Consider the following 23781-nt stretch of genomic DNA (forward strand, 5'->3'; position numbering starts at 1 on the left):
ACAGCTAAGAGAGAAAACATGCTTATGCGGAACCACGATCGTTTTCTATGGCTGCAACTTAGAGTGAAAGGTAGGAAATAATTAGACAGAAGACTAAAGAGGCCAAGCAGGAATTACATTATGCTTTGACTACTAGGATAAAAATTTAGACTCTATTCTGAGAGCACTGAGGAGCCACTGAAAATATTTAAGCAGATGGAGTGAAATTATCAAAATTGCATTTTAGAAAGATTGCTCTGGCTACAGTATTGATCAGAAGAGAATAATCTGGAGGCAAGGCCATCAGGGAGGAGAAATGTGGCAGTAATCCAGGTGGATACGACAGTTTTCTGATGTAAAGTTGTGCTGTTGGGGATGGAGAAGTATGAAGGTTAATGAGTCATGACCATCAAAAAACCTCAATGTGGCCGGGCACAGTGGCTCACGCCTGTAATCCCAGCACTTTGGGAGGCCGAGGCAGGTGGATCACGAGGTCAGGAGATTGAGACCATCCTGGCTGACACACTGAAACCCTGTCTCTACTAAAAATACAAAAAATTAGCTGGGCGTGGTGGCGGGCACCTGTAGTCCCAGCTACTCAGGCGGCTGAGGCAGGAGAATGGTGTGAACCCAGAAGGTGGAGCTTGCAGTGAGCAGAGATCGCTCCACTGCATTCCAGCCTGGGCGACAGAGCAGGACTCCATCTCAAAAAAAAAAAAAAAACACCTCAATGTATGGTAGTGGTTGGGGACAAGGTGTGTGGGGGTAGGGGATGGTGGAAGACAGCCTTTCTTGGTATTGAAAGGTTGATACCCATGCTTCTGGCTTGGGCAGCTGGATACTAAGAAGGAGAATATAAAACAGGAGGAGCAGGCTTTAGGAGAGAGAAAAATGACAAATTGCGTTTTAGAGATGTTGAGTTTGAGAAGCCTGTGAGAAATCCAAGTGAGGATGTCCATCGCAAAAGATAGGTGAATCTAGAACTAAGGAGAGAAATCTGGGGTAAAGATAGAGATTTTGGAATCAGAATAGTAACTGGGCCATAGCAGTAGATACAGTTATCAGAGAGAATGTATAGAATGAAAGAAGGGCAGAAAGTAAAACTCTAGGCCAAATTACTAGTTATGTGACCTTGGGCAAATTATTTAACCTCCCAGTGCCTCCCTGTTCTTGTCAGTAAGGCTGACAGTAGTACCAGCCAAATAGGGTTGTAGAGGATTAAATGGACTATTATATGTTAAGCACTTAGAATAGCACGTGGCACATGGTAAGCACTATTTAATGATAGCTGCTTTTCAAGGGAAGAATAGAAAAAGAGGGGCCCAAGAGGGAGCCACCAGAGATAAGAGTATATGGGGTTTCAGCCCCTAAGGAAAGAGATTCAAGTAGGAGGAACCAGTCAACAATGTCAAACATTGCTGAGAAGCCAAGTAAGTTAGGAAGTGAAAATTGTCCATGGCATTTAGTGATAGCCTTGGTAAGAGCATTTTCAGTGGAGTGACCAGATTCTGGTGAGCTAAGTAAATGGGGACAGAGGAAGTGAGACAGCAAATATGGACAGCTCTTACCAAGAGATTCGACTGCAAAGCAGAAAAGAGGGTGGTAGCTAAGGAGGGATTGAGACGGGAAGGATATATACATTTCTCAAGTTGAGAATGACTTGAACTTGGGTTGTTAGAAAGGTGCTATAGGAAGAAAAGGTTGAAAATCCTGGGGAGGTGGGATGACTGATAAAGATGGTTCCTCAAGGAGAGAGAGATGTAGAATTGCCGTAGTTTCTGTAAGTTCCATGAGAATAGGGATCATGTCTAAATTGTTAACTATATGCCCAAAATAGTGCCTGGCACACCAATAAGTAGTTATTGAGTGAATTAATGATAGACATTAATTCTTTTTTTTTTCTTTAGCTCAAAACCTTGAGTATAATAAGCATACAAATATTTATTAAATAAACAAATATATGGCCAGAGAGTAATAATTTACAAGTCTCGTCTTTTAGGGAAGGATTTCAAGAAAATATTAACACCCTGATAAGTTTATTTGAAATATATTACTAGATTTCAAAAAATTTTAAAATCTAATTGGGTATTCCAGGCTCTAAAAATCAGTTCCCTTGTTGTATCTAGCAAGTAAGCAAACAAGAATAAAAGTGACGCAAAAGTTCAAAATGAAATCTGCCAGGGCCCACTAAAATAAACATGGCAAGTAGAAATGTGGTAATAGGAAGCACTTCAGTGAAACTTTACCTAAATACTTAAAGTATCCTCAGTAGAAAAGGGAATTTATCTCCAACAAATGAGTTTGTATTTGGTCCTGAGAATTATGGGCCAACTGAGATCTGACTTATGATTTCGTGTGTTTTAAGAAGTGCCGTGACGTGCAGAAAGTTGAAATTTTAGGATTGGGCAGAGATCTCTTGTCATCAGACATACTCCTAGCCTAACTCGGTCTCTTCCTCATTGCCAATTCCTGGTCCTGACCCTAAGGTGTGGAATTCAGACCAGAAGGAGAAAGAGTTGTTTCAAGGCCAACTTTAGACGTTGACAGTGAAATAAAACATTACCCTTTTCCTTGTATGTGGAAGCACTGCAAGGTCAGAGAGGAAGAGCAGTGGGTGAAAGCAAATGATTTCCGTCTGTTCTTAACTCTGATGCATAAAAGATGTGTGTAAATACAGAGTTTTCTGATGAAGACCATAATAAATCAGTGGAAGATTTTTGGAGCTTTTGACTCTAGCTTTGGGGCTGCCCAGTCTAAAGTAAATTCTGAGATGAAATGATGTATCAGGGATTTTTTTTTTTTCATTAGGCCAGGTATTCTAGCAGTTAATCTTGAAGTTGTGCCTGGTTGATCTTTAAGATAATTGCTATCACCACATAGTTTAGAAATCTCCCACCCCAAGTTGAAGGTGATACACTAAAGAAGGGAGAGAAGCCAGAAGCCTCACTTTCATTCACTTAGTCATTCTTTCAACATGTCGTTTCTAACACTTTTCTATGTGCCAGGTCTTGAGCTGGGTGCCCGAAATAAAAAAGATAAATAAGACTTCAAGGAGGTCTTACGTATGCTCAATAAGCGAGACTGGGAAAAACAAAATATTTTTCTTTGTTAGAAAAAGCTGGGGAACTTTGCTTTAAGTACAATCCTTTGAGAAGGCTAAATCAATTACCCATTCACAATGTGGAATGTTACATTATGGATTTGTGTGAAACGGCACTTCTATAATGATTAGAGAGAGATGTATGTTCCCTTTAATATGCCACACAATCTGTTCCACCAATTTTCTTCTCTTGGCCTTGGGCATACTTACTTGTCCGGTGCCATTAGTATTATTAGAAATTATTAACAAATGGCTGTAAAGGACTATAGGTTATAGGAGCCAGTGGCTCTGCTCCCAGCTTCTCCCATTTTTTTTTTGTTTTTCGTTTTGAGACAGAGTATTGCTCTGTCGCCCAGGCTGGAGTGCAGTAGTGATGTTGGCTCACTGCAACCTCTGCCTCCTGGGTTCAAGCAATTCTCTTGCCTCAGCCTCCTGAGTAGCCGGGACTACAGGCGCGTGCCACCATGCCCGGCTAATTTTTGTATTTTCAGTAGAGACAGGGTTTCACCATCTTGGCCAGGCTGGTCTTGAACTCCTGACCTCATGATCCACCTGCCTTGACCTCCCAAAGTGCTGGGATTACAGGCGTGAGCCACTGCACCCGGCCTCTTCCTTGTTTTAAAGCATGATTTATTTATTTATTTTGAGACAGCATCTCACTCTGTTCCTAGGCTGGAGTTGAGTGATGAGCTCATGGCTCACTGCAGCCTTGACCTCCTGGATTCAGGTGATCCTCCTACCTCGGCCTCCTGAGTAATCAGGGCTATAGGCATGCCCCACTAAACCCAACTAATTTTTGTATTTTTTGTAGAGACAAGGTTTCATCATGTTGCCCGGGCCCGTCTTAAATTCCTAGGCTTAAGCAATCTGCCCACTTCAGGTTCCCAAACCGCTGGGATTACAAGCGTGAGCCAATGCACCCAACCCTACAGCATGATTTACTCTGGCCAAGAGAGTTGCCAGGAAATTTGTTAATATTTAAAGCTTAGTTTTGATTCAGTCAATATTTATTGCAAATCTAGCCCTATCAGCGGAAGGTCTTTAAAAACAAGGGCTATTTCATTTCCCAAGGATAATGAAATTACTGCATCTTTTATTATTGTTGGTTGCATTCCTACTCTTTTGAATTAGGATACTTTTTTCAAAAAAAGCAAGAATATTCAATTGGTGGTAGAAGGCACCTAATTCCAATCCTATCTATTACTAACTAGATGTATAACCTAGTACAAGTGACTCACTTCTCTCTAATATTTGTTTCTTTATGTAATAGTTTCATACAACATTTTTCTAAAGTTGATTCTAAACAATATTAGAGTTAAGTATTGTGTGGAAGAAGCAAGAGTTTGAAAATAAAGTTTTATACTGACATTAGTTTTTTTTTTCTTTTTTTGTTGAACCACCCAAGAATGCATATGCTGACATTAACTTAATGTAACATTTCTGTCCCCAGATTTAGTGCTATACAATGTGCAGCTGCAGTCCCTAGATCTCCTGCTGACTCCTCTTCATCTTCCAAAAAGTTTGAGCAGTCACATCTTCACATGTCGAGTGAGACACAAGCCAACAATGAGCTGACCACCAATGGTCATGGCCCACCTGCATCCAAGCAGGTTTCCCAGCAGCCCAAAGGAATTATGGGAATGTTTGCCTCCAAAGCTGCTGCTAAAACCCAAGAAACCAACAAGGAAGCGAAAACAGAGGCTAAAGAAGTAACAAATGTAAGTCTTCTTTGAAGATACCCCTTCATTGCAGCTCAGAGTGGGTAACTAGAAAAGCATTAATGGTTCCAGTGGTAGTAGTTTATTTATATAAGATTCTGATATTCAGTTCTGATTTTTCTACTTTAGTTTGAACCCTTTAATACTTGATATTGTTATCTGAAAGAGTTCTTTTGCTTTTGGTAATGATTCTCACCAAACCTTGGATTTCCTTTGCAAAATGGTAATGCCTACCTTGTGCACATTACAAGATTGTTGTGAGACCCAGATGAAAACATGTGAAAACACCTCGAGAATTGTTAACGTTCAAAAAAATGTTTATTTGCAATATGTCATTCTGAGGAACATCTTATATTCTGGGCTTTGCAATATATACCTTCCTTCCTAGTGTATTTCCCATTCTTTATGCGGGTTTTTTTGTTTTGTTTTTGCTTTATTTGCTTCCCTTAGATTTTTGTTGTTCAGTCATCTGAACTAACTTAAGGGCATTGACTTAAGAAAAGTATCATTAAGATACTATTTTAAAAATCCAGAAAAGTATAATTATTGTTGTTACTATTATTATTATCACTGTCATTTACCAGTGTCAAGTGTATTTAATTCACATCACTGTCATTTTCAAGCATCTATCTTGGGAAAGAAGAAGGATGGAGGAAAACAGTAATGTTTATTGAATTTCAACTGTGTGCCAATGTCTTTGTTTAAATCCTCTTATCAGTTCTGTGAGGGAGATATTAACTATTTCCCTTTTGCATATGGTAAAACTGAAACCTAGACTTAAGTAATTTGCCTGGAGCCCATATTGCTACTAAATGGTGGGAACCAGGAATTCAGATCTACTTCTGATGATTAAAAATGTAATGTTTTAGGTTTTCCCGCTTTGTGTACATACTGCCTCTGATCTTTTTTAATTCTGTCAAATTAAGTAGTTTTTAAATGTGCTCAAGAAAAGTTTAGATATATCCATGGATAATTAATTTTATAAGATCTGTAAGAAACTAAGCTTTAGAGATTAACACCAGTTACTATCTGGTATGGATTATTGTTCTAGATTTGTTCTTATATCTAACACCTATGCGTTTTGGCATGATTATATAGAGACTATACCATCACAACAGTGTGCTATAGAAGAGATTGTTTGAGACTGCTACTTCATGAACAGCCTAAATGCCAGCAAAAAATCATATGTGTTTTTTGTGCTTGTAGGCATCTTCAGCAGGCAACAAGGCACCAGGGAAAGGGAATATGATGAGCAACTTTTTTGGAAAAGCTGCTATGAGTAAGCATATTCTTACCTTACTTTGACTAATGAATGAATGTTAATGTAATGACATATTATACCTGAAGTGAAAGCCACTTTGTCTAGTTTTTGCCTATTCAGGAGACTACCTGCATTCTAACATAAATTTACAGTGTACTGCCCAATATATTGATGAAAGTAACTCAGCTGGAACTTTATGAGTGAGTTAGGCTCAGTCGAGAGCTCTTCAAGAGCAGTTTATTATTCCTGGTTTAACTTCCTGCCTTGAAAAGATAATGAACTATTTGCTTCATAGGGCCCTTGAAAATGGGTGATTAAAATAAAAGGGAGGCTGCCTGGCTATGCAGTATAGTGTTGAGGTTAATAACGTGGATGCTAGAGTCAGTTTACCTGGTGTGACCTTTATTTCTTCTATCTCTCAAGGGTCCACAAAAGCAAATATTTTGCCTTTCTTCGGTTATTTTTTGCAGATTACTCACAGTAATGAATTAGACTTCCAGTGTGAATTAGAAGGGCCCAAGTAGTAATGGACATTTAAAAATCTTTTTTGAGAAAGCAAAAATCTTCTTTATTTTTAAAAAGATACTTAAGTAAGAATTCTTTCGTATGGAAAGAACCAGTAGTCACATATTTTCATACTTCTCATATCAAGTGTACATCCCCTGAGAGTATGTGGTAGAATACCAGGAAGAATGCAGGAGCCACAGGATAATTATGGCACACTTTCTTGGAGCATCAGTTTTACAAAGATTTTTCAAGGAGACATTTTGTTACATGCCTATGCAAGCAAAATTAGTTAGAATTCTGCCTTTCCATGATGGCTAACTTGGTGGTCACGGGAGGGATTGGAGTGACTTTTTTTTTTCTTTCATATTCTGCTTATGTAAGGGTGACAGTTTTTGTGTTTGCTATAAAAGCTATCAGAGAACATTTTTGTGTTCTTGCAGCTCAGAATGGGTAACTAGAAAAGTGAATGGAAAATGTGATACTTAAAGGTTACTGGAAAGCATTATTGTATTACTGCAGGCAGGCACAATCGGTGCACAGGGAATGCTTCCTACTTCTGTTAAAACAGGTCCCCAACCCACAGGCCACTGATGGGTAGCAGTCCGTGGCCTCTTGGGAACCGGCTGGCACAGGAGGTGAGCAGCGAATGAGTGTTATTATGCCTGAACTCCACCTCCTGTCAGATCAGTGGTGGCATTAGATTCTTATAGGATTGCGAACCCTATTGTGAACAGCGCGTGTGAGGGATCTAGGTTGTGGGCTCCTTATGAGAATCTATTGCCTGATCTGAGGTGGAACGGTTTCATCCTGAAACCACCGCCCCCGACCCCCTCCCGCCGCCCACCACCACCCCTGTCTATGGAAAAATTGTCTTCCATGAAACCAGTCCCTGGTGCCAAAAAGGTTGGGGACTGCTGTGTTAAAGCATCATGCTGTCACTGACCTGCCTGGCTGGTATGGGCCACTGTACCCAGTCAGAATATGGTTTTTTGGCAACTTTGATGAGACCCACCCTTTTGTTGGTTGATTTTTTAATGCATTTGTAACCTTAAAAACTCAGTGAATTTTAAAATTCTTATTTTTAAAATACATAAAATATGTGATTGTGAATTGTTAAAAAAAAATCAGACTATACAGAAGTATGCTTATTTAAGTCATGTGTTTAGTTAGCAAATAGATTGAGCACCTGCTATGTGCTTGGCATTGTTATGCAGTGGTGATACAAGAGAGAAAAAGACAAACAAGGTCCCTGCCCTCAAGTCCTTATATTCTACTGAGAGAGATGGACAAATAAATATGCAAAAAAAGCCAGGCATGGTGGTACATGCCTGTAATCCCAGCTACTCGGGAGACCGAGGCAGGAGATTTGCTTGAGCCCATGAATTCAAATCCAGCCAAAAATATAGCAAGACCCCATTTCTAAAAAAAAAAAAAAAAAAGGGAAAGGAAAGAAAGAAAACATTTAAATAGTGGATGATTGTAATTGCTAGGTAGGAGTAATAGGGTGTTAAGATGGCACATGACACAGTGAGGGGGAAAACCTAGATAAAATAAAATACTATTAAATATTAATCTAAAAAAGAATTGCTTACAAAGTTAATTTATTTGACATTTCTTCAAGGCTGAATGTTCAGAGTAAAATTATGACTTTTTTTATTGTATTCAACACGTGACAAGATCATTACAATGAAAATGAAGCTCGAGAATTGGATGAAGAGAGTTCATTGTGGGGACTTGAACCATTTAAAACTTAATACTGCACAGTAACAAGTGTTGGCAAGGATGTGGAGAAATTGAACCCTTGTGCTCTGCTGTAGGGAATGTAAAATGATGTGTACTCACTTTGGAAAATGATGTGGCAGTACTTCTAAAAGTTAAACATAGAGTTTACCCAGCAGTTCCTCTCCTAGATATCTACCCAAGGGAATTAAAACTGTATGTCCACACAAAAACCTGTGCATAGATGTTCATAGCAGCATTCTTCATAATAGCCAAAAATTGAAACAATCCAAAAGTCTGTCATCTGATGAATGGATAAACAAAGGTGGTATATCCAGACAATGAAATGTTATTCAGCTATAAAAAGTAATGAAGTACAGATGGATATGTGATATGACATGGATGAACCTTGAAATATTAAGTGAAAGAAGCCAGATAGAAAAGATCACATATGATTTCATTTGTATGAAACGTCCAGAATAGGCAAGTCTATAGAGACAGAAAGTAGGGGCCAGGTGCGGTGGCTCATGCCTGTAATCCGAGCACTTTGGGAGGCCGAGGCGGGCGGATCACAAGGTCAGGAGATCGAGACCATCCTGGCTAACACGGTGAAACCCCATCTCTACTAAAAAGATACAAAAAATTATCTGGGCCTGGTGGGGGGCGCCTGTAGTCCCAGCTACTCAGGAGGCTGAGGCAGGAGAATGGCGTTAACCCAGGAAGTGGAGCTTGCAGTGAGCCGAGATCACGCCACTGCTCTCCAGCCTGGTCGACAGAGCAAGACTCTGTCTCAAAAATAAATAAATAAATAAATAAATAAATAAATAAATAAAGGTTGTCAGGGGCTGGACTGGGGTTGAGGAGGAATGCTAATGGGTTTAGGATTTCTTTTTGGGGTGATGAAAATGCTCTAAAATTGGACAGCAATGGTGGATATACAACTAAAACGCACTGAATGTAAAGTGATGAATTTTATGGTATGTGAATTATATCTCAATTTTTAAAAGTAATGCTTTATATGTAATAAAATTCAGCATTGATGACAAAATTTAAAGGTCATAATTGGTTATCTTTATTTGCTTGAAAAGGTTTCATGTTTTCTTGAGTATAAGAAGGAAATGTTTTTAATCAGCTAGAAGATAGGTGACTTGATCATTCAGGTAACAAAAAAATGTCATTAAATTTTCCTTAATAATCGCCTTAAAATGTTGCATTGAACTACCTCTTTACCAGTTAATTGGCTATTGGTAGCTGCATATGTGTTTAAGTTGGAGGTCTCAAAATTCTGTGAAACCAAGACAGAGAGAAGAAATTCTGGATGCTGAATCTAATGTTTGATCAGTGGCATTTTAATTCAGATCAGTTTTCTATAATTGGTAAATTCAATGCAATAGCCTCTCTTTCCTTAATCCATAGATAGGTAGGAAGTATTTGGAGGTTTTTTTCTCCTAATGATGCAATTTTTAAAACAATTGCTATTAAAACAATATAATTTATGTGATAGATTGCAAAATTTGCATAAATTTTAAAGCTACACATGTGACTCCAGTGAACTGTATTTTTTGGATTGGCTGTTGACCCCTAGACCCCTGGAGATGCATGTTTACTCTCCTGTACAATTTGGGATATTTGAGAGGCACTGATACTTGAGAACAACAGTTGAAAATGCAAGAGTATGCCATCGTTGGGAAGGTGGATTCCACCATTCGCATTTTCCATTCAAGTCTTCAGGAAAAAGAAAAGTATAAATAGATTGCATTTTACACTTTGGTCCATCACCTACACCTTCAAATAATACACATTATTTATAAATTATTATACTAAGCTATGCATAATAGCCCAGACTATGAGGCCAATTTTTTTCTACACTGTAGATGGTTTAAGCTATTACACAACATATAACCAAGACTACTTATTGAAGCACCTCCAGCTATTGACAGCTTTCTAATAGTATTTTGTGACTTTACTTGTGAAAAGCTATCACTAAGTACAGCGTGAAGGCTAGATGACATGCTTCTGTAGTTCCTCAGATGGCTAGGCCTGTTTGCATTTCTTAGTTCTCCCTGGTGCACAGTAGTCATTCTTCAGCTTGGTGTAGGGAAAGGTTAAGGATTTGAGGAGTTAAACTGACTTTGGTTCAAATCCCAACTCTTTTCTGTCAGTGTTACCTTGGATAAATCATTTAACCAATACTGATCTCTTTTAATCCTTATAATAATCTTGTAAATATTATCCCAGGTTTAGAAAAGACTGACTTAGATAAAATAACTTTCCCAGAGTGAAGCGGGGTTTGAACCAAACTTCTTTGACTCCAAAATAGTCTTTAAATTTTATCATTAAGGTAGTAGTGAGATATTAAGGGTATCCAGGCATTAAAAGATAGTATATAGAAAGTAAAGGTCTTGCTGCAAATCATTGTCACCAGTGATTGTGTATTGTTGGGAAACATCTTGCAATCCTTCTGATTCTTGATTTTCCTCATCTGAAAATGAGAAGGATGATACCTCATAAAGTTGTATTTGTTTTTTCTAAGCCTTGCTTTTACTATCATTTAGCCTGGGGGCTGTGATACAATGAGGGATTAGCAGGGGGCAGAAATGAAAAGTTATACAGTTAGAGTGGTAGTTGGAAAGGAGGAATGTTTTCTGAATAGTCCATGAGCTCCTTTTTGCCCCTGCTCCTAACATATTACCTGGCACATGGTAGACTGTCAAAAGAATGATATACTAATATTGCATGATGGGGTCATATGTCGTCTGCTATACTTTATTTATAGATAAACTTAAAGTCAATTTGGACTCAGAACAAGCAGTGAAAGAAGAAAAAATAGTGGAGCAGCCTACAGTGTCTGTCACTGAACCAAAGCTGGCAACTCCTGCAGGCCTGAAAAAATCCAGCAAAAAAGCAGAGCCTGTTAAGGTGCTGCAGAAGGAAAAAAAAAGGTAGGAAAATTTTGTTGCTTGTTGGGGAAGAGTCTCTACTGTGAGTGAGAAGGTCTCTTTGGGCTTATTGACAGCAGGCAGTTTTCAGTTAAGTACTAAATCCCACTTAATGCCTTAGGGATACAACTATACAACCAAAATGGAAAGAGAATCCCAGTAGCTTATCTAGTGGAGTAGGACTGTGGGATCAGCCAGTTTGGATGATTTAAGGACCAAAGTCATTTTTTTGGCCTTATTGATCTAAATTGATTGTTAATTTTTGCTTTAAATTTGTGGACATGGCATAAGTGTGCCTAGTTGTGTGTGTGTGTGTGTGTGTGTGTGTGTGTGTGTTTGACTTCAAATTGCCAAATGAACAGTTACTGTTTCCAGTCAAATTTAAGAGAAAAACTTCTTTGTTTTCTTTTTATATCAATGGGTTTATTTTTCAAGTGGTAAAATGTAATTAGAAAAGAAAATAAAAAGCACATAAGCTATTAAACCTAGATCCAGCAATTGGAGACACTACCTCATAGTTGGTAGAATTAGTCTGTTGAAAGAAATTCTAAAGGACACTGTCAACGCTGATAGGCCTAGAAAGACGACTTTTGTGGCAAAGTTGGGACTACTCTCGTTGAAAACATCAACAAAATGGTGAAATTTTAGAGTATTAAAGCTCTGTCCAGTGGGCCTCACCGCCTAGGAACATACGACTTGTATGGATTAAAATGTCCACAACCATGGGTACATCACTCACTGTTGATGCTTATTGCCAGGAATGCATTCAGTATTTCACTACTAAATGTGATGTTAAATGTAGATTTTTAATAGATGCCCTTAACCAGATTGAAGAAGTTGTTTTCTGTTCCAAGTCTACTAAGAGGTTTTATCATGAGTGGGTATTTAATTTGGACAGATTTTTTTTTTGAATTTATTGGATGCTCAGATGGTGTTTTTCTTAATGTGGTGAATTACACTGATTTTAAAATGTTAGGCCAACCTTATGTTCTTGGGATAAACTCCACTTGGTTATGATGTATTATCCTTCTTTATATATTGCAGGATTAGATTTGTTAATATTACACTAAGCATTTGTTGCCTGTGTTTATGAGGGCTATAGGTCAGTTACATTCTTTTCTGGTAATGTCTTTATCAAGTTGCTGTGTCAAAATTGTGCTGACTTCATAAGATTAGTCATGTGCTGTGTAACGATGTTTGGGTCAACAATGGGCCGCATATATGACAGTGGTCTCATAAGATTATAATGGAGCTGAAAAATTCCTATTGCCTAGTGACATCATAGCTGTCATGACATGGTAGTGCAACACATTCCTCACGTGTTTGTGATGATGCTGGTATAAACATACCTACTGTGCTACCAGTCATGTGAAAGTATATCATGTATATTAATAGTTGTGTATACATAATACTTGATAATAAAAATGACTATGCTACTATAATTACTGCACTATACTTTTTATCATTTTAGAGGGTAGTCTTTCTACTTACAAAAAAAGTTGACTGTAAAATAGCCTCAGGCAGCCCTTAGGAGATATTTCAAAAGAAGGCATTGTTATCATAAGAGATGACAGCTTCATGTGTGTTACTGCCCCTGAAGAAGACCTTCCAGTGGGACAAGATGTGGAGGTGGAAGACAATGATCATTGATGATCCTGATCCCGTGTAGGCCGAGGCTAATGTATGTTTGGGTCTTAGCTTTCAACAAAAAAAGTTTAAAAAGTAAATAAAAAATTTTTAAAATAGAAAAAAGCCTATAGAATAGGGATATAAAGAAGAAAATATTTTTGTACAGCTGTACAATTTTTTGTGTTTTAAGCTGTGTTATTACAAAAGAGCCAAAAAGTTATAAAATTGAAAATAAAGTAAGCTGTTTATTATTGAAGAAAGAAAAACATTTAAAAATAAATTTAGTGTTGCCTGAGTATCCAGTGTTGATAAAGTCTACAGTAGTGTACAGTAACATCCTATGGCCTTCACATTCACTCACCACTCACTCACTGACTCAGTCAGAGCAACTTTCAGTGCTGAAAGCCCCATTCATGGTAAGTGCCCTATACGTGTGTACCATTTTTAATCTTTTTTATACAGTATTTTTACTGTATCTTTTCTCTTTTTAGATGTTTAAATACACAAATATCGTTGTGTTACAGTTGCCTACAGTATTGAGTACAGTAACAATGATGTACAGGTTTGTAGCCTAGGAGCAATAGACTATACCATCTAGGTTTGTGTGAGTATACTCTGATGTTCACACAGTGAAATCACCTAACAATACATTTCTCAAAATATGTCCCTGTCATTAAGTGATCCATGACCGCAGTTGGGAGAAGTTTCCTCTGTTTTCTGAAGGAGTTTATATATACGTGTATATTTTTCAAATGTTTAATAAAATTTACCAGTGAATCCAGGGCTGGATTTTATTTGTGGGAAAGGTTTTTATTGTGAATTTGATTTAACTAGAGCTGTTCAAATTCTCTAGTTCTTCTTGGATCAGTTTTGACTGAGTTGTGTTTTTAAAACTCAGTCAAAATTTGATCTAAAGTGTTGAGTTTATTGGCATAAACCTGTTCATTATATAACCTTATTCTTCGAGTTTGTAGAACCTGTACTCAATACGGATTTCTTTACTGTTTCATTCCTGATTGATAATTTATATTTTTCTGTTTTCGAAATGGGTTTTATAAAAGGCTTATTAATTTTATTAATCTCCCAAAAATAACAACTTTGGCTTTGTTAATTTTCTCTTATTTTTTATCTCATTGATTTCTGCTCTTATTGTTTCCTTTTACTTTGGGTTTAATTGTTCTTTTTCTAGTTCAAGGTAGAAAGGAAAGTTGGTATTTAAAGTTATATAGGACATACTTGATGGCAAAGATTATGTCTTGTATATATTTGTTTCTCTAATATTCAGTAGGCCTTTGATAAATTACTTGTTGGTTGCATGAGGAGTGTGATGGAGTATCCATTCATCCAGAGGAGCTAAATAATGTCACGATGGAGTCTAGGTTGTTTTTTTTTTTATTATGTCATTAGAATCACCTTAAAAGGATATCTCTGCCTTTGCTTATATCGTTCTTTCTCTTTAAAATATGTTTCCCCTTTCTACATGATGAACTTCTACTTAGCTTTTAAGTTTTTCAAATATGAATTATATTCCATAACATTTTATTTGTCCAGTTAAATCTACCACATTGCCTTATAGCCAGTGGTGCTTGCCAGAGCTTCTTGAAAACAGTATTTTCTTCTGTATCGTTGCATTCTCAATGGCTAGCAAAGAGCCTTGTAGGTATGTAGTAGCTGCTTATTTAATGCTTGTTGGATAATTGAAAGGCCAATCAGGGAAGTAAGAAGGAATTTAGAAAGATTCTTGATAACCTGGTTGTGGCTTCCAGCAGTCTCTAGAGAACTCTAGAACTTTTTTATTCAAGTCACCTCATGAAGTGACCTAGTTGTAGTCAGTTAGCAGAGTATCCTTAACAAGAGTCCTTATTGGACTATTTGGCCGTCCTTTTCTACCCTCTGGAATTAAGAGCACGAGTTATAAAGCAAAACCCATACGAGCGTGTGAATACTTACATTTTTGTTCTGTGTAACACACTTAATTTATTTCTGGATGGCAACAGGGGGAAGCGAGTAGCGTTATCTGATGATGAGACAAAGGAAACTGAAAACATGAAGAAAAAGAGGAGAAGAATCAAACTTCCTGAATCTGATAGCAGTGAAGATGAAGGTGGGCATTACCATTCATTTTGGGTTAGGAGGATCAATTTTACTTTCAATGTTCAAGGAGCTAAAAAAGTAATGGATTAAGGATCACCATGAGGTAGTAATTCTAACATTAAGAGACACCATAGCACCTCTTTCTGTTTGAAATCTGCGTTAGCCTTTTGACTAGAACCGTGATCTTTTGGAAATTTGTCAAAATAACACAGCGGGAAAGAGGATAAGAATTATTATTATACAGGTCCCCTTTCCGGGCGCCGCCATAAAGGGGCCTCGCGGGGCCTGGGCCGTGGCCGCAGCGCTCAGCTCCCGCGCCCCGACCCCGCCATGGCCCCCCGGCCCCTCCTGCTGTTGCTGCTGCTGCTCTTCGGGGGCTCCGCCGCGCGCCCCGCGCCCCCCAGGGCCCGGCGACACTCGGACGGGACGTTCACCAGCGAGCTCAGCCGCCTGCGGGAGGGCGCGCGGCTCCAGCGGCTGCTGCAGGGCCTGGTGGGGAAGCGCAGGATGGCCCTGGACCGGGCCTGGTCTCCCTGGCTGCCCCCTGGGCCCAGGCCTGGGGTTATGGTTTCAGAACCAGCCGGCACTGCTGCAGAAGGAACCTTGCGGCCCAGATGAGGAAGGAACCCCCTCACCACCTGCGCGGCTGAGGAGCGCAGCGGCATTTGGGGTGGGGGGCGGGCTGGGGGAGAGGGGGAGGGGTGGTACTCCGCACCAATAAAGGAGGAATCAGACCCAAAAAAAAAAAAAAGAATTATACATACTAAGACTTTTTCTTTTCTTTTCTTTTCTTTTACTTTTAAGGGGAGGATATTCCTTTAGCTACCTTCATGTGAATCTTTTAAGAATTGTGACATTCTAGGCAGCCAGGGTATTACTGGTGGTGGTCCACACAGGTAAAACTAGGGTTAACTGGAACAACCTACAGTGTCATTGTTAGAAGGGAATGACACTGTGGACCCTTCTAGTTTTAGGCTGTGGGCAATGTTGTAAGATAAGCAAACCTCATAAGGGCAAGAGTCTTACTGGGAACATTAATATGCTTTTTAAAAAATATCAAGTATTTTGAAGAGCCAAGATCTTGCCCCAAATTGTATAAAGTATATAGAAAAAGAAGGAGGCTAAAAAGAAAGTTAAATGGGTTGAACTGATATGCTGGACGACTCTATCTTGAAAAGCCCACCTTGAGACACAGTGGTGAAAAGTTTGAACTGCTCTAATCAATTGTCCATGAATTCGTGGCATAATGGGTATAAAACATTTTAGGTAATGAGGGGAAATACAGTCCAAAGGATTTCAGCATCACATAAAGATACAGAGACAAACACAAACAGATACTAAAAGGGAGAGTAAAGAAGAATAATGAATGCAAAAAAGGAACCTACTGAGCTATCAAAGGACAAAATGAAACTTGTAAGATTCTACTTTTTCCAGAAACTACTCTAAGAGGAATTGAAAATGGTAAGAGAGGCTTCCGAAAAAAGGATATTAGCTCAACTATACAAGTGAGTGAAAAAAAACAAATTGTATATACAGATGACAGTAATGCAAAAGAAATGAACAGACCCAAGAAATAGTAGCAGGAAGTTGAATCTGTGATAGAGGTGTAGCATCTTTGACACTTCTGTGGATTTAGATTCTACCATTCATGCTATGTGTTTAGAATTACAGCCCGTGATATCCTGTGAGAGGTACAATGTCCTTCCGTGGTTTTTAGTGGCTCTTTAGAATGGGTAGGAGTAAGACACGTGAGCATCCCAGAGAGGCAAATGCTATATTTTCATTCCATTGTCATTTATCAGAATGCTTTGGCCAAGGCTGCTGAAAGGAACAACTCCATGTAGACACATGGGAAAATAATTAGGAAGTAAATGTAGGAATAGGTGCTAATTGGAATAGTCTTCCCTATTTCCAATCAGTAAAAGACCTTGGGAAGATTTTGGAAAGGTCTTTGAAGCTATCAACCTAATGTACATTAAAAAGCTGAACTAGATACTCTAGTATTAGTAAAGGAGTCAGTTCTAAGTTAAGGAATGACTATGGTTGGTTGAGCACTCATTATATCCTTCTGAAATATTCCCTATAGTTCTGATCTGTAGCCTACAAAAATAATACTGTTGGGTGATTAGAAATATGAGTGGGGTTATTTAGTTTTGAAAGGAATGTGAAGAAATGCGATAGAGGTGCACAGCCTATAATAACAGATGATATAGAGCAGAAGCTCTTAGATTTTTTTCCTCTGGCAAAGATAATTTTTGGCATCTGACTAAATTTATAAACCTCTGCCATTTTATTCTTAAATTTCGTCTTTGTCTCAAAGCCAGTGGGATTTTTTTTTAAACCTTTACACAGTCTCTAACTTATTATTGCTTTATTTCTGTTACACTGAATATGTCATATTAGTTCAATATGCTGTCTTCAGCCAGAAGTTAGAAAAGGAACAGCAGGAGTAGAGAAAATACAAGAACTTTGGAGTCAGGCAGACCTGGGTTTAAATTTTACCTTGACCACTTATTGTGTGACTTTAAGCAGATTAGTTAATTTGTTTAATTCCTTGTTTATGCATCTCTAAAATGGGGATTTTTATCATAGATGGTATAGGCTTTTCATGAACATGAAATAAGATGATGTGTCAGAAGTGCCAAGACAGTGCTTGGTACATGGTTTTCTTTTGTTTTGTCTTGCTTTTTTTTTTTTTTGAGACGGAGACTTGCTCTGTCGCCCAGGCTGGAGTGGTGCAGTGGTGCAATGCATTCTCGGCTCACTGCAACCTCCGTCTCCCGGGTTCAAACGATTCTCTGCCTCAGCCTCCTGAGTAGCTGGGATTACAGGCGCCTACTACCACGCCCAGCTAATTTTTGTATTTTTAGTAGAGACGGGGTTTCATCATGTTGGCTATGTTGGTCTTGAACTCCTGACCCTGTGATCCACCTGCCTTGGCCTCTCTAAGTGCTGGAATTACAGGCGTGAGCCACTGCACCTGTCCTGTTTTTTCTTTTACCTGTGTCTGGAAACAAGTTCAGATAGTTTTCTTATTACTCATTCTACTCTTCCTGCTGAGGTGCCCATACTTGCAAGTACCTTCAGTTTTTTCAGAAAATTCCCTTCCACTTCTGTTTGTAACTCTCTCCCCAAGGGACTGTTCCTTTCTCTTTTACCCCTGCAGGGTCATAAGCACCTTTAGTAGTTCTATATACTCTCTTTTTGAAACAAAAAAAAAGGCCAGACCCAGAAAGAAATAACGTTAAGAATAACATCTACATTGCTAGGAAGAAATGTAGTTTTAACTGATATATTTAAGTCTTTGCTAATATTTTCAGTCCTTGCAAGTTGCTTATGGAGAATGTTAAGCAAATGATCCCCATTTTTAGGTAAAGATAGGTATTTTTAAAAAATAGTCCTAGGAAGCTGTGAATGGTTTCCAGGAATTCTAATTACCTGTCTCTGCCAGAGAACTCTTTGACACACTGGATCTATGAAATTAGTTTCATCGCAGTTTTTATTCTATCCCAACAAAGGTTGCTTTCCTGGAATAAGTGATATTTCATTACTTACCTTTTGCTTGAAGAGCTGCAGATTGGCTACAAATCTGTTTAAAATACACCAGTGCATCGAACATTCTTTATGTCTGTGTCAGTAAAAATGTATTGAGTGGGGATGTTTGGCTTGGTAAAGACTAAGGCAGACAGACATATGTTCTAGTACATGAATGGCGGCAAGTTTAAACAAAGTAGTAGATATTTACAATTTTAAAAGTCAGATAAAAATAGAAGTTTTATAATAGATAATAATCTCTACTCTCTGGCTCATCTAATTTGACTGATGCTTCTTTTGTCAACTTTCTCCCATCTGCCTTCCATCTTCCAGGGATTTGTTGAAATTTCTTAATCATTAAGGGCTCTTGACTCTTCTACTATTCTCTTCCCTGTTTGGGGGAGTTACAATGTTTTACTCGTTTATTATCACAGTGTTTCTCTCAGGGAGTGTGTGGAAGGAAGAGAGAGATATATGTTGTCTTCCTTGACCTGGATGTTCCTCATCCCAAATTTAGTTCAGAAAGTGGTGGTTTTCCTTTATTTAAGTAAATACACACACACACACACACACACACACACACACACACACACAGTTACTCTATGTTTATGCCAGGGAAATCGTGGTGTCTCTGCCTTTTTGGAGCTTCGAGTCTAGAGTGGGGATCTAGATAAACATTTGACTACAGTGCTGTGAGAGGGGTCTTAGAGGGTGTCACTAGGATTGTTTTCTTTGGTTAAGTCAACTGGTTTCAGAACTGGAAATAGAATAAGAACGCCTAAGTTTATTACTGTGAGTCTCAAAATTCCTTTGACTTTCTCATTGCCTAAATTTTCCTCCTCCCATTATAACACATCTACCATTGTGGCCCAGCTTTCTTCATAGCTGTTCCTTCAGAACAATGGAGGCTTGCTTCTGGGGTTTGACTTCTCTCTTGCCTGAGCTCCCATCATGTTCTAGCCTCCCAGAGCTGGCTAATAGCCGGACCGCTTTCCTTTTGTGTTTCTCTCTCTTGTTTCCTAGAGCTTATAAAGTTTTGGGGGCCCATTTTATACTTAAAGTGTGTAATTTATTGTTCTTTCTGGCTCTTGTTCTGCTTCACCTCTTTAGGCCATTTGGCCTTGAACTCTTCACTGTCATAATTTTTAACACTGACCTAATCAGCTGGGAGAATTTCAGATCCAAGACTTGTGTTAAGAATTTGAATACAGCCAGGAGATTCAGGGAGCAGGTGAGGCTAAGTTGCTACCCAGTCCCCTGACCAGCACTTTCTTTGTGGTGATTGAGTAGTAGGTCAGTTGAGGATTTTTACTTCCCCTCTCATGGGCTGTTTACTAAGACCACCAATTCTGCAATTGTTGAGAAATGATGGGATCCTTCTGGTGGTGCTCATATCTTGGGTGATGCCACTTCCACAGCAGTATTTTTTTCCTAAAAGCGTTCTTTCCTGTTAACCTCACTGTAGCAGAACAAGACTTATCAGTGAAGCAGTCACTAGAAATATGCAAAATATTAAGCAGGTCCTAGTCGTTAGAGCTTAAATAATGATAATCCTTTAAAAGATGACTTCACCCACCTCCAAGTTTATACTCTTAACATCAGCTGGAAATTTTCAGTCTAACAAACATCTCAGGTGATTAAAAGTAACCCTTAGGTCACAGTGAAAGACTCTGGCATGGAACATTTGTTATAACCTGAGGATTATCTGCACGTAGATCTTGAGAGAGAATGTCTTGTCCTCAATGGTAAGGTAGCATGGGATAGTTGGAATAGCAAGGCTGTAGAATTGGATTGACTTAGGCTTGAAACCTCTTGTCTCAGTTATAAGCTGTGTGACCTTGGCAAGTTTAGGAACCCCTCTGAACCTCTGTTTACTGTAATGTGCAAATAAGAAAATCTGTCTCTTAGAGTTGTTGTAAGAATAAAGTGAAATACATGGCATATGGAAGGCGATGAGTGGATATTTGTAAACCAACTTCATAATCTGACTTAGCTATAAAAGAAAAATTTAGCTAAGATACTTCTGGCTGTAATAATTCTTGATTCTCTGATTTTATTTGTATAAAATTAATAAAATATGTATTTTAGAGATAACTATATAACTGCAAAGTTCTTGGTTATCATGAATTACTGCTTGCTAAATCCCCTTTGCTGGACATGTCAATTTAGAGAACCAATGGAGAAGGCATTATACCAGATAGTGCTTGCAGTTCTCTGATCTAAGTCTGTTTCATTATTTCAGTCTTCCCAGACTCTCCTGCGGCTTATGAAGCTGAGTCACCATCCCCACCTCCTCCTCCGTCTCCACCTCTTGAACCAGTGCCAAAGACTGAGCCTGAACCTCCTTCTGTCAAGGTAAAATTATACTGGGATTCTTGCATATCCATGTATCCTTTATGTCTTAAGGACCTACAACCACTATGCTAAATCAGTTCCCTTGCTATATACTTCACAAATGCCAGTAGATGGCTCTTGTCTCATTCTGCTCTCCTACAGGTTGTACGGAATGGGCGTTCCCTCCATTCTTAGATGAAGGGAGATTTCGCTAGCGGGTATAGTCTCAGGAACGTTGCAGAGGTGGAACCTGGGAGCTGTTCTGTTTTCATGACCTTCAGCATCTCTGCTCTGCTGTACAGCTCCTGTTAGAGTGGTGTAAAAAGAGATCCCCCCTGCATCAGAGCAACATGTGAAAGACAGAGGGGAACAAACAACTTAACACGTTTGTTGCTCTTCAGAAGCAATTCTGGAAAAGGGCTGGATGGGAAAACTGTCAACCAAAGGGGAAATACAGCTTTGAACTCTCTTCAGCTGCATCTTATCTACATCCATTAGTGTAGATAATGAAGAGTTGAAAAAATAGTTGCTGACAATTTTTTTTTCCTTCGTTTCTGTTAGTTTTTCTTAATTCGTTGTGTTAAGACCATCATTTAAATCTTACGCTGATTCCTCATTAGCTGAAGAGAAAATGGGATGAAAGAGACCAGTGGAGATAAAAGGAAGTTGATATTAGTAATACCTATTTGAGACTAAATTAGACAGCTATAATGTTGAAGTGTCAAGGCTGGCCAGGCGTGTTGGCTCACACCTGTAATCCCAGCACTTTGGAAGGCTGAGGTGGGCAGAATGCCTGAGTCCAGGAGTTTGAGACCTGGGCAACACAGGGAGACCTTGCCTCTACTTTAAAAATATCTGGGATGGTGGCACATGCCTTGTAGTTTCAGCTACTTGGGAGGCTGAGGCAGGATGATCATTTGAGCCCAGGAGTTGGACTATTGCAGTGAGTTATGATTGCACTTCTGCACTCCAGCCTGGGCAACAGAGTGAGACCTTGTCTCTAAAAAACAAACAGACAAAAAAAGAAGACAAATGTGAAGGCTGACATAGCAAGTATCTACAGCAAGGGCATATGCCACAGAAATCCCTGGTGTGGTTTAGGGGCCATCCCTGTGTACTCCCATAATATCTGCCTCAGCCCTCACCACACTGTATTGCAGTGGTCTGCTTTCCTTATCTCTTTCTTCCATTAAAGTCCTTTTCCTATCTGTCTTTTTAACCATGTTGCCTGCACTACCTAACAATAGTTTATTGACTGAATGAACAGAACACAGTTCTTTCTTCAGTGTGCTACTTTGCTTCTTATGAACAATGAAGTATCAAGCCTGTGTATATAGTGGGCGTAACTTGTCTGTGTGATGGGGTTGGTTGTCTAAAACTAATGTAGAGTTTCTCTTTAAACTTTTTATCATAATGGAGTATTGGAGAGTGATTAGTATAGATGTAAAAGCTTTTGTTGTTTTTCTGTATAACATAATTGATCAGCTTAACATTGTATCCTGTCATCTTTTAGAGCTCAAGTGGAGAAAACAAAAGAAAACGAAAACGCGTACTAAAATCTAAAACTTATGTGGATGGGGAAGGCTGCATAGGTAAGACAAATATTTGGCTCCAAATCCAGAGATAGAATCTCTTATTACCACAGAGGCACCATAATCCCTTTTAGAACAGGTACATCTCAAACTTTAATTTACATGTGAATCATCCCCAAGTGGTACTGATGCTGTTTGTCTATGGCATACACTTTGTGTAGCACAGTGTAAGTCAGAACCCCTAGGTTCTTATTTAGGTCGTACACTATAAAAATAAGCACAGAGATCTTGGCTAAAAGTTATGTCGTCTCTGGTGAAGAGTTTCTTATCTATGGAATATCCGTTTTGCCTAAATGTGCGGTTGTTATGAAGATTCAGGTGGCATAAATATATCCAAAAACAAGATGGAAACCACAGTACGGGCTTAAGATGTTATCATAGACATTGAGAAGCTTTTTTTTTTTTTCTAGAATGTTTGTTTTTATAAATTTGAACAGTGGAAAAGAAGCTACAATGATTAGACTGTAATCAAGAGTCATCTTTGGTATTTGGTTCCATTTGTTCTTCAGAAGGGTATGACTCATCCAGATTGCTTCCTTTATGTTTCCTATTTGTAAGCCATGTTAGGTAAAAGCATGTGCTTGTTATGAAGGCCTAGGGAGGAATTAGAGTTCAGGCTTTGAGTCTTTGGCTAGTTCTTCAGCCATGTTTTAGCTTCTTCTACCCTTTCCATAATCAAACCAGACTTCTGTGGAGCTTTTAAGATTTAGCACTTGAGGTTTGATGGGATGCTCAGATCCTGGTACTGTATTTTTGTGTTTGAAAAGAGTTGTGGGTTTAGGCTCTTACCTTTGTTAGTTGGATAGCCCATGGTTGTCATTTTGCCTTTTGTGGCACCTGCCACAGCTTGGATCTTCAGAGAAGGTTATTTTCCCTGTTACTGATTTTTTTTTTTTTCTAGTTCAGACTTGTTTTTAAAAGATTGGCTCTGAAGAATCAACCTTTCCAGGTTCTTAAAACTAGTGAAGACATTTTGTCATCTGTGTTCCCTGTCCCACTATTCCCCACCTCCCAGTCCTCTGAAAAGGCCTCTGCCATTTTAATTGTAGCATGTGATTGGGGAGTAAAATTCTTTACATGTGGAAATTCTGTCTTTTCAGTGCCAAATTTCTTGTGAACCTGTGAATTCTGGACTTTGAATGGGTTTTTTTTTTTCTTTTTCTTTCTTTTTTTTTTGGCTTTCAGTCTTTTAATAGTTGCCATTTTCAAGCCTCTTGGTTTGGCCATGGGTGATATGTATTTACTGTTGAATTTCTTAATTCAACAGTGTATTTTTTAAATTTAAGAGGACAGAAGTTTTTTCCTCCTCTTTCTGCCCCAAAAGAAAAAAGTCAAATGTCTTTGTGAGAGTGAGAGTTCATTGGGAATTTGTGGG

At 38.7% G+C, this 23781-nt stretch overlaps 2 protein-coding genes across 3 annotated transcripts in view; both read left to right on the forward strand.

Moving 5' to 3' along the window:
* The window catches only part of POLD3 (DNA polymerase delta 3, accessory subunit), a 50559-nt gene that overhangs the window by 21714 nt on the left and 5064 nt on the right, over positions 1–23781 (forward strand). For both annotated transcript variants that reach the window (XM_032166937.2, XM_058446806.1), the window contains exons 6-11: positions 4530–4797; positions 6004–6076; positions 11061–11226; positions 14850–14956; positions 20723–20835; positions 22328–22406. In XM_032166937.2, coding sequence (XP_032022828.1) covers positions 4530–4797; positions 6004–6076; positions 11061–11226; positions 14850–14956; positions 20723–20835; positions 22328–22406 — 806 coding nt within the window. The remainder of the gene's footprint in view (positions 1–4529; positions 4798–6003; positions 6077–11060; positions 11227–14849; positions 14957–20722; positions 20836–22327; positions 22407–23781) is intronic.
* Positions 15277–15564, forward strand: LOC116476686 (secretin-like). Its single transcript, XM_032761539.2, has one exon. It carries the CDS (start codon positions 15277–15279, stop codon positions 15562–15564), a length of 288 nt encoding a protein of 95 aa, XP_032617430.1.

Source organism: Hylobates moloch, unplaced genomic scaffold (genome assembly GCF_009828535.3).
Source record: "Hylobates moloch isolate HMO894 unplaced genomic scaffold, HMol_V3 SCAFFOLD_11, whole genome shotgun sequence".
In the NCBI taxonomy this organism is placed as follows: domain Eukaryota; kingdom Metazoa; phylum Chordata; class Mammalia; order Primates; family Hylobatidae; genus Hylobates; species Hylobates moloch.

Excerpts from the sequence above, each read along its gene's own strand:
- LOC116476686 (XM_032761539.2), top strand. The coding sequence starts at position 15,277 with ATGGCCCCCCGGCCCCTCCTGCTGTTGCTGCTGCTGCTCTTCGGGGGC.